Raw genomic sequence first — 11,115 nt, forward strand, 5'->3', positions numbered from 1 at the left:
ACATCATGTTGTTGCGGCTCCAGCCACAGGGTTTTGGTTTCTTTACTTCATTTTCGTTACACGCTAACCGAATGCAGCCACCTCAGCTTGGGACGTGAACCGTCACCCATTCATGACTGCAGCCATCACCCTATCATCAACCCGACAAGAACTACACCATCGTGACCTCCCTTTTGGGATTTCCTGGGCAGCGGCTTATTGTTTTTTCCCCCCCTATTGCATTCTTTGCCTGCTCACCTTGCTCGAGCCTCACCTTCATCCTTTGGCGTTGGGCACTTTCTGCCGTTCTCCTGGTCGTTCGGAGCCTTTAGTATCCTGTGCTCGAACAGTTGAGCTAGAAGTTCAGCCGTGGCGATTCTTGATACCTGACAATAGGTACTTCTCAGATTATTTCTCCATGTCTATCTTTGAGTCCTTGACTTCAGCCGCCACTCGTTCCACATCCCCAGTAAGAACGCTTGTCTAACAGATGTCGCAACCCGTCGACTTCACAGACTCGAGAATTGTTATGGCAGAGCAGAGCAGCCACGATGTGGTAAATCAAACCCTGTCGGGCGGCGACCCTTCGCCTTCCGACGTTCCTGCGAGCACCAACGACAAGACACCTGCTGGAGGGGACGTGGGGGAGACCAAAAATACCGCAACATCAACACACACCGAAGAAACGAACGCGAACGCTGAGAAAAGTGGAGGAAGGATGGACCCCACCGAATTATCAGGAGGGAATGATACAGGGAAGGACACTCGAAGCTCGTCGACCGTGAGTGTCACAAATGCGGAAGGCCGAGAATCCCCACTGAATCATACACAGGACATCTCCAGGAATGGACCAGGATCTGTTGCGACACGAGCATTGGAAATGAATGGGGTAGGCTTTTCGTCGGATGGTGGAGACGACACAGCTTCGCAGGGTGGTTCAGAATCCGACGCCAGTCGAACAGATAGCAGGCATCCCGGGCGTGCTGGGTCAGTGAAGAAACCAGCATCATTCAAACCAGTCTCGTTTGCCAAGTTTTCGGTTCCAAAAGCCCCCGGGACGCCCGCCGCAACCAAACCTTCTGATAAAGGTATTTGGAATCCTTTGTTTACAGGCAACGATAAAGAATCTCACCAACAATACAATCTAGTGCCCTTGTCCTCTACAACGCCCCTAGGTGTACCGCCGCAAAGCTCACGGCCACGATTAGTCGCTAAGACAACAGGAAGCTTACGTGACTCTTTATCCAAGACGGGAACAAGTGCAGCCAAGCCAGGTGGTAGTGGACCTGATCCGAATCAAGTTTGGAACAAGAATCGACGTACGATAAAATACCTTGTCTAGTCTGTTTTGAAAAGGAATGCTGACCATTCTTTACGAAAAGCGGCTCAACCAACACCACCAAAACATTTGACCGACGAAGAACTGAAGCAGCAGTACGGAATTCACATGACGTCTCGTATTCAAGAAGACGGTGGTGGCACCGAAGGAAAATGGGCCGACATCGAGGACGATGAAGATGACTGGGCTCCGGAGACAATTGAATGGACTGATGGGACAAAGACTAATCTCACGCAATCAGAGAGCGCACAACCCGTTGGACAACAACCTGACAACCCTCCAGCACCAGTAGAGCCGCAGAATGTCCCCCCTCCAGCAGAACAAGCCCCTGCTGTCAGCGAGACAGCGAAATTTACTCCCAAGCCTACGACATCCATTGGACCGAATCCTACTGTTCTCAGACTGGGGGCAAACGCAGAAAGACAAGCAAAGAACGCTAGCATCTCCTCCAAGGGAATAAACGACAAGTCATCAGCATCCACAAGTCCAGCACCTCCCCCGGCCAAATCACCTTGGGCACCTTTGCCCCCCGTCGAGAGAGCGTCTCCCATCATTCACCCAGTCCAAGCCCAGCCTCCACCACGCCCCCCTGTTAGAGAACTTCCTGTGAACGATGGATATAGCGCCCCTCTTCCACCGAAAGAGATTGAAGCGGATGATTTTAACCGATCATGGAAGGAAATTCAATCTGGAACCCCCCGAGAGCTCTACAATTCCAGATCGGGTCGCTATGAGCCTGTATCTGAAACAAGAAAGGGAGCTTGGCGGAACGAGCAAAGCCTTCGTGCTCCGTCTGTCTTGCAGCGACCTATGATGGGCGAGCAAGTAGGACCTGCAGAGCCTTCTCCAGCGTTCCAAACACACCGGTCAAGTGGCCCAGATGGTGGACACTGGACTCGTCGCCGCACCTCATCTAATGTGAGCGGAGGAAGTGGAAGTTTTGGTCGTCGGATGTCGATTGGCCGGCCTGAAGTAGGCCAGAGAAGTTTTGAGACTAAAAGGGGATCTCAGGTGAATGGAATTGTCGATCCGTCGATTTCATCTCATGAGATGCTGTCTTCAAATGAAGCATCCTTGCAGGAGTTTCCGCCGGTTCGGCAAGCTCAAGGTCCAGCCTGGCCACGACGCACTTCAGTGAATATGAACGACCCGATTTCCGGTGCGCCTAGCGGGGCGACTCACCCATCTGCACCCACTGCACCCACTGCACCCGCCGCACCAGAAGAACTCGTTCCGGCACCACCAACGGGCCAAGAAGACCCGGTTGCGATGCAGGAGCGTATAATGAAAGAGAAGAGAATGGAAGCACGGCAGCGTAGAATTGAACAAGAGGAAAAGGAAGAGGCTGCGAAAAGAGAACGGATTCGGCAGAAGCTCGAAGCTTTGGGGCCGCCGCCTGAAAAATCGCAGACTCACCCTAAGGATTCTTCAGAAAGCAATAAGCCTGAAGCTCCTGCTCCCACCAATACTGCAATGACCTCTCATTCGCCCCCTAAGCCACCTGTTCCTGAGCCCACTGGAGAGCCTAAGCAATATGGAATGATGAAGGTACATCATCCTGACACCGTGAGAAGGCTTGTTGCTGCGAATGAAAGAGATAGGGCTGCTGAAAAACCTGTGCCGCCCCCCCGGCGCATCCCTTCGCCATCCCGTGAACCTCAGCCTGATGCTGCAATTACAAATGGATTCCAACACCCGGCTGAATCTCAAACAAAACAGGTTCCTGGCAAGTATCCCGAACCAAAGGTTGATGAGCAAGGCCCCCAGTGGCGGAACAGTCTAAATGTCTCGAGCTCATATTCTACATGGTCTCCAAACACCAAGCTTGTTGGATCATCTTCCATTGCAAACCCCTGGAAACCTCTCAGTAATGACAGAACCTTGGGCAATGGTATATTTGAACAGAGCCTGGGTGGCTTTCCAGCTAGGGATCTTCCCCTCCGTACCCATCTGGCTCTAGACCAGCCGCCTATTGCCCCGGGCCCACAGGCATTCTCTGCCCCTTCACGATCACCGCAGGAAAATACGACGATACCAACCTTGCCATCTCCTGAAGTCAGACTTGCACCATACGACTCCGTGAGTCCCATCGTGCGCCCTGGGCCAATTGGACCCCCAAGCTCGCAGCAACCTCAGTGGCAGCCGGAATCTCGTGTTACCGGAACCGCAGCATGGAACAACTTCCACGCTGTTGCAGCCAAGCGTGAAGCAGAAGAGAGCGAGAAGCTTCGCAATGAGATGATCCGCGATGGCCCATCGTCACTACAGGTCACCTTCAATGAAACCTGGCGGCAAGTTCGAACTGGAGACCAGTCTGGCCAGAGGCAGGTTGTTGGTATCTCTAGAGGGGAAGGGAATGCACCGGCATCAAACCCTCTCACTGGTCTCGACCATCCTGCTTCCAGTCTTCCTTTCTCAGAAAGTCATTCACGCCCTCTTGGTAGTGTTCCTGTTCGTAGTTCGCGATTCTTCCCTCATGCAACAGAACACTCCAAGAAGCCCACGGCCGAGGAAGGAGATTATGTACGAAGTCCTTCGCCACCACCGCCAGAGGAAGTTTCTAGTCATCCCGTGTTTACTGGTGACTCGAATAGGCCTTTGGTCCATCTTCCTGCCCCCAAACCCGTTGTTAAACTCCCCCCGAAGGTTGTGGCTCCACCACCGCCGCCGCCTACCTTTGCTTCTATGGCCGCTGCACCTCCACGTCCTGCTGCACAGCCTCTTTCCTGGCAAGAAAAATTTAACGGACTCTTCGGCAAGAAGACAGTGCCCCAAAAAAAGAATGCTCTAGAGGTTTTACCTGCTTCCAAAGAGCCTCTTGACGTTCCGTTACATATTGCCGCTGTTTCAGTCTCTCTGCCTCACAATATTGAGGGCATTGAGTGTATTGAGGGCAGCGATGTTCATATCGGAGACGGGGAGGTGACCGCTAAGCAGGTTGAAGAAGCGGAGGAAATGTTTGAAGATCGCGAAGTGGGATCTTTGCCTGTTGTCAGAGTACCCAACATGGCTCCTCCAGCAGCTTGGCGTGCTGCGCCGCCGCCTTCGCAATCTCGACTACGGTCTAAAAATCTGAAACCAATGCAGGTTCACAGTATTGAGCCATATACGTTTGGATTCTATGATAAAGACGCTTCTGGCAGTATTCAGATTTCAATCCGCCTTCCGGGGGCAATAATTGCAAAGACCGTGATCCTTCCTAAGAAGCCTGGAATCCACAACCCTCGACCGCGGGGTACTTCCAGTTTCAAGCCTCGCAAAAGCACAAAACCTCGGGAAGGACCTGGAAGCTCGAACACCAAGAAACAAGCTTCGTCTCAGCAAGCCAGTGCGGGCGGCTCTTCTCGAAGCCAGTCCAAGAATGCATCCTGGGGTCCACGTACATTTAGTGGGTCTCGTTAGGCCGATTGAGTGAGTAGTTCACTCTACGATCTGGGCATGTATTATCTCCTGGGTCATGATTTTTCATTTGGAACTTCCTGTCCCCGATTTTCACATTTGTTGAGCGTTCATTTCGGTATTGATGAGCTATGCCTTCAGGGGATTGCGGGTTATTGTTGGGATTTGATTTCTCTTTTATTTTTTTCTTTCCATGCTCCTATTAATGCCTTTCATCGTACAATATTCCCAACTTCTGCTTTTTTTACTTTTAAGTAACATTGTTATGTTGAGGGATGGTTTAACGCATTACTGCATCGGCATTGTTCTCTGAAGATGACATTTGTCGAGATGTGAGGCACGTTTCTCCTGTGCTTCCTTACCCTTTCGCTCTCGCTCCGAGACTGGCTTTTATGGTACCTGGTCTTTGCTGGCATCCGTTTCTACCTAACTACTATCCCATTATCCCTACATCTTGCTCTCTTGTACCCAGTTATTGATATCCTCTCATCCCCCACAAGGAATCAAAGCTTCGAGAGAAGGGAAGCCAAAGCGCAAAGCAGTGCTTTTACGCCGTATGCGTGTATCTAGCTTCTTTGCGCACAGTACGCGTTCAATTCCAGATTTAAATCATTTCAAACCACCTATTAACGTGCAATATTACTAAATACCGGTAAAGATAGAAAGGCACTAGCGCTGTTTACCTGAAAAAATTTATTCTTGGTAGTTGAAGTGTTCAGAGGTAATGTGTTTTTCTTTTTTCTTTTGAAATAAAATAAAATGAAAAATTCGAAGCTAGGTAACCTCTATGGATTCTTTAAATAAAATTTGCAAGCTATTGCAGAAGGGACCCCGAGGAATCAGCAGCATATGGTTATGAAGTTGAGAAATAAAAGTAAATATGATAAAGCCTGGTATCCTGGTCTGCATTGCATGCTTTTCATCCGCAGTACAGGTATTGCTTAACAAGAACTCCGGCCCAACCCAATGCAGCCAGAAAGAAGAAGAAGGAAATGACAAGAACACCGCTCCTCGCCCATGCTGATATCTTAAAAGAGACCAATGTATACATAACCTAAAGCGGGAAGAAAACCAAACACCGTGGTAAGTGGTAAAATCAACCAGAACTCCACACGCGAAAACAAGTGAGCACAAGAGAGCTAAAAGTAAAACCGGCCTCCATACACTGATGGACAGATGCACTTCTCACCAGTTCCATGTCCGGCTAGATGCAGTGAAAACGGGTGGCTTCCACTGAAGGCGTGCGGGGTCGATTTTGCGTGAGCCTTTGACTCTTTCCTTCTCTAATCGTTTGTTACGGTCCTCGATGGCATAATCGGTCAACACGATGACCCAGTTTCCTTTCTGTGAAGCTGTTAGCGACATTTTACGAACACGGAGCTAATGTGATTGATAACAAGAGGATGTCAGAGTTCAGGGTGGTGCAACATACATGATATCTGAGCATATTAAAGACGACCAAAGTTTCATGAACGTCTTTTTCTGTCATTGATGTCAAGATAGCAAGTTCATTTTCGCTCATTGACTCGCGTCCTGGTTCCACGAGCAACTCCACGAGAGTTTCTCGCCAGTATTGCCGGTAACCCAACAGCCCAAGATCACTGAGCGGCTTCTCTGGAGAGCCAAGCTTGCCCTCTCGCTTGCTTAGTTCATAACTGAAAGAGATAAGCAACCGTCCGAAGCCGCGGCGTTGGTACTGAGGGAGTGTTAGAATACAGGCCAAGTTATAGCCTTCCGCGGAGTCCTTTTCTTTAGAAAAGTAGCCAACCAGATGGCAGCCAGTTTCATCTCGTGTGCACATGCAGTAGAAAAGGAAAGGGTCGACATCGTAGTAGAGAGTCTTGTGATCCAGGAACAATTTGCTCAGAAGACACAGATTACGACACCAGGTTCTTTGACGTCGACCATCGACTTCAAAAAAGGATATGTAGTCATCACGATAGATCTCGTTTCCCGGAGGGTGAACCAGGGTGCACTTAGCACGGTGTCGCTCAAAAGCACGCTTATTGTCGAAATAGCTCAAACAGAATTCATCAATGTACACCATATCCACGTCAGAGTACGATGCAGGGTATGGCGAGAAGTACCACGGCTCGATATCAAATTTGCCCATTTGTAGACGGTTCAGGTTACGCACGCGGTGAATCTCTGTCGGGTTTTGTGTCATACTGCCACTTGTACGCAGCCTCTCGATTTCCTCTTCTCGTGACATGAGCCCCTGGGCCTTTTCTTCCTCTTTAATGGCCTTTGCCTCAGATATAGTGGCGTCAATCATGTCGACATCTTCAGATTCTGGCTTGGGAGTACCATCTACAGAGACAACTTCGGAGCCTATCATAGACAGGTTCACAGGGGTATCATCGCCACGGTTTTCTTTCCCACCTGCTTTCGATGGACGTTGCGCCTTTCCAATATTCACATTTTTGCCTGTGAGGAGATCTGGTGTTGCCGAAACATCACGACTGTCGGCTCTTGGTCGCTTTTGGGTATTCTTGCTAGGTGCTTTGTTACCAGCGCCAGTCTTCTTTTTCTCAGGCTTCTCGGGCTGAGGCCATTCAACCTCGTGAGATAAATCAATTCTTGCTGCGGCAACCCACTCTGAAAAAAATCATTAGCATCCTTATACTGGGAAGAAAAGTAGAGCATGATATACCATCAAGACGTTTGTTGAAGTCGACATAATGGACGCTGAAGAAACGATTAGTATGAAGTACATATACTCGGAACAGAGAAGAGCCAAAAACTTACTAAAAAGCGGGCCCATCCTTGCGTTGTTTTATAGACAATATTTCTGCTTTTCGTAGTTCACCATCCTAATAAATAAACGGCTTGTTAGTCTCCATCGTCGCCATGCTATACAATCACGTGATTCTATATCAACAGGCCCTCGCCTTGAACAGGCCGCTGAACAACTGACCTTCTGCACCATGGCCTTGACACCGATCCTATCATCATAATTAGTACACGCGACCGATAAAACCTGACTTCGCGACGTCAAAAATAATTTTTCGCAGATTTTCTACGACTCACCTTATGGTATTGAGGGTGGCGAAGCCCTTTTCAACGGGGTCTGGCGTCCCCGTGGCCTCCCCGTGAGCATCCCGGACGCCCATGGTGTTTGAAAATCGATTCTCTATGAGTCTGCTTGATTTTTGATGATGAAAAAGATGGAGTTGTCGATATATGCGACAGAATTTTGTAAGCCTTGGACGCGGTGGTTGATGAAGGAGGGAGTCTTCCAGCGACCGCCTTTGGAGGTTGAAACTTTTTTTTGCCATCCGCTTTTGGCCATATCCCCAGCGTTTCCCGTTGGCATTCATTCACGACATCATCAATCAGCATCTCAATATTTCTACGTCAATGATACTCAAATGTAATTTCAACTCTACTGGACAATTGGCATAACTCATGCAGCACTCGCAGGTTCATTGTAATGTTCTGTAGTTCGTCTCCAACAAATTCAGAAAATATTTAGTTGTACAACATTGGAAAGAAAACAACCGGAGTCAATCAATCTTGAAATGGGCGCTTGTCAAAAGTAACATAAAAAGAAATGGGGATATTAACATGATTTGGAAAAATGAAACCGGGCCTTAGGCCGTGTGGCTTCAATGCCACCCATTAACTATTGCGCCCATCCCAGAAACAAGCTCATCGAGCTCGTCCTTTCGGCCTCTATAGACTTCCTGGGCCTCACGTTCCCTTCTCGAAACAAAAGCCACATCGTCCCGCAGTTTCTCAAGCCTTCTGGAAACCGCCGATTCCTCGGAGATCTGAAGGGTACGGAAAGCATCCAACTCATCCTTGGACTTTTCTAGAGCAGTGCTGGCCTCAATGATCTTATTTCGAAGCATCTTTGCACGGTTCTGATAACCACCATAATGTAGGGCAAGCTTCTTCTCAAGCTTGTTACCGCGTTCGGCCGTAGCCAGCAAAGAGGCCTGCACATTGTCAAACGCGCCGACCATGCGCTGTTCTTGTTGATAAGCATCCTCTTCCTCATCATCAACATAATTGGAAAGACCTGGCAACGAGTCGGTGCGGGTTGAAGACCAGCAAGTGTCAAAAAGTTCTTGCCACTCTTTCTGTTTGTCAGAAGCACCCGAAGCCTCGGTCGCAATGGCTGCACGGGCTGCTTCAAGCAGTCCATCATCAAGCCGATCTAGTTTCCGTGCCTTTCCTTCGACCTTGGCACCCTGAATAGGAAACTTCCGGGCATCATGAGCAATGAGGAGTGCGGCCTCTTTGGCAATGATGCCACCAATAGGATCCATGACTTGGGAGGCCCGTTGCATCAGCTCGTTGAGATCAAGGACACTTGGCCTGGGCAATGCCCGTTGGTAGACTTGAGATTGCCGTTTGAGTTCAGCCTGAGCAGCTTTTTCCCGCGCCTCGTTTTCCCTTCTATCACGCTCGGCCGCATCCTCTTCCGTGATCTCCGTAGATAAAGTTGGCTCTGCAGTTTCCGAGGGAAGCTCCTCCAGTTCCCATTCAGTTTCTTTGGGCTTTGGAAGCGCAGAAAGCTTGCTGCGAATGTCCTGGCGCATAGACTTCTCATGTATTTTAATATCTCTTGGCGTGGCCCCAATGAGCTGGCCTTCCATATCCTTATTCAAAGCGAAATGATCACGAGGGGTACGAAGAGGGGTTTCTCCAGGTCCAGCACCTCGCATCGGTGTTGCACCTACACCGTTGGCCTGTCGAAAGGGGGTAGCCATGGGATTAGGTGTAACGATTTGCTGCCGTCGAGGTGCGATACCGTCGAATCCGGTAGATGAGCCTCCCTCATGAAGAGGGGTGTTTTCTCCTCCAAGCAATGATGATTGAGTTTCAGTCAAAGCTCTGATGTTCCGGATTTCATTTGCAATGTGATCCTCTTCTGGGGGAGCTCGAGGTGTTCTGATCGGTGTCCCACCCACCATAGAAGTGTAGTTTCCAATCAAACCTCGTGTAGTTTCTTCGTCCCCAGAAAGCTTGCTAGCCTTGTCGCCAGCCATCCCCATTTTGATGATATCTTCCATTTCACCTTCACTGACTTGCGGGGATGGCAAGACAAGTGCGCGCCGTTTGCTGCTCTGCTCTGCTTCACGGATTTTTTGCATTTGACCAGCTCTCGCAGCAGCAGCAGATGCAGCGGCATTGCCATTTTTATCGCCTTTTCTCTTCTTTCGCTCAGCATCATCATCCTGATCTCCTTTTCGTTTATTTGCAAGTTGTTGTTTCCGAGGATCAAACATTTCACGTTGTCGTTCATTCCGAGCTTCCTCATCCATGGTGTCATAAAACCCAGGCGCTGCCGGTTTCTCGAAAGGAATGTCGGCGTTGTAATCCATTTCACCCTGTTTGCGAGTAACAACTTTGATGTTGATGCCGGCATTTTTCAATTCACGGCGTTTTTGGAGGACTGCAAGCCGGCGCGATTCCTCCAACTGTCGTTCTCTAGCCTTGCGCTTCGCCTTCTTTCCTTGGGTGTTTGCCAAACGTGCACGTGCCTCGCTCAACATTTCCTTCTCATCTTCATCGAGGTCGATAGTGTCGGGGCGAGCTGGCTTCGATTCAGGATCAGGGTCTAATTCACCAGGTCTATATAGCTTTTAGTAAGAGTATTTGCAGACCTAGTTTCAACGGCATACCTTAACCGTCTGACGTCGTCTGCACTCGGCGCGGCCGTCTCTCCACCTTCAGGACCTCCCAGTCCCAGCTCATCGTTTTCACGAGCTTCGGCTTCATCTAGTAGTTTCTGATATCTCTCCAGGCACTGTGTTGCGGTCCTTCCCACGATGGGGGCAATTGTGCGCCATTGTGTTGGCATCAATTTTGCCAGGTGCAACAGCTTTTCATCCTCCTCTCTCGACCATTCGACCTTGCGGATGCCGGGATCAAGCCATTCTACCCATCGCGCCTTGCACTGTTTTGGGGTCTTTCTCGCTAAAAGCGAGGAGACTCGCGCCCACTGGTTCAGACCATATTTGGAAACCTATATAAATGTTCATCAGCACATATCATGACCAAGAAAACTCTGCCTGAAAGCCTTGAAACTTACCGCTGCACGAAGCACCTCATCCTCGATGTTCGTCCTGTACATCAATCAGTATGTAAGCAATTGCGAATACCGAAAGTCGCTGAAGCTCTTACCAAACACCTCCTTTGACCACGGGCATGGCGCGTGATTCAACGCGACCCTGCTTCTCGCAATATTAAATTGGCCCCTTAAGTCTGATTTAATTATTTGGGCAGGAAGGAAGTATACTGCTGATGCGTGTTAAATTCCAGAGGCGAACGTCGACCTCGGCTTGACATGAGTGAAGATTGAGCTCACAGACGGAGAGTCTTGATGCGGCGTTCCCTGGTCTGTCGCGATAGCCGCAAAATTCTAGCGCGATAGCCGCCATATTATC

General features: G+C 49.5%; 2 protein-coding genes across 2 annotated transcripts; one reads left to right on the forward strand and one right to left on the reverse strand.

The window, feature by feature from the left end:
* Nucleotides 1-469: 469 nt before the first annotated feature.
* Nucleotides 470-4,720, forward strand: ASPWEDRAFT_121457 (uncharacterized protein; the record flags this gene model as incomplete). Its single annotated transcript, XM_040829080.1, has 5 exons — nucleotides 470-760; nucleotides 812-1,067; nucleotides 1,128-1,298; nucleotides 1,362-2,477; nucleotides 2,541-4,720. 5 exons carry the CDS (start codon nucleotides 470-472, stop codon nucleotides 4,718-4,720), a joined length of 4,014 nt encoding a protein of 1,337 aa, XP_040684327.1.
* A 1,182-nt stretch (nucleotides 4,721-5,902) lies between these two features.
* cef1 (putative cell division control protein (Cdc5)) lies at nucleotides 5,903-11,025 on the reverse strand (the record flags this gene model as incomplete). Its single annotated transcript, XM_040838685.1, has 10 exons — nucleotides 10,853-11,025; nucleotides 10,761-10,794; nucleotides 10,351-10,694; nucleotides 8,344-10,300; nucleotides 7,748-7,848; nucleotides 7,635-7,662; nucleotides 7,466-7,530; nucleotides 7,371-7,405; nucleotides 6,150-7,315; nucleotides 5,903-6,097 (listed from the first exon to the last, which is right to left on the reverse strand). Exons 1-10 carry the CDS (start codon nucleotides 10,876-10,878, stop codon nucleotides 5,903-5,905), a joined length of 3,951 nt encoding a protein of 1,316 aa, XP_040684328.1. The 5' UTR covers nucleotides 10,879-11,025.
* Nucleotides 11,026-11,115: the final 90 nt, after the last annotated feature.

This window comes from Aspergillus wentii (genome assembly GCF_001890725.1).
Source record: "Aspergillus wentii DTO 134E9 unplaced genomic scaffold ASPWEscaffold_9, whole genome shotgun sequence".
NCBI classification, from domain to species: Eukaryota; Fungi; Ascomycota; class Eurotiomycetes; order Eurotiales; family Aspergillaceae; genus Aspergillus; species Aspergillus wentii.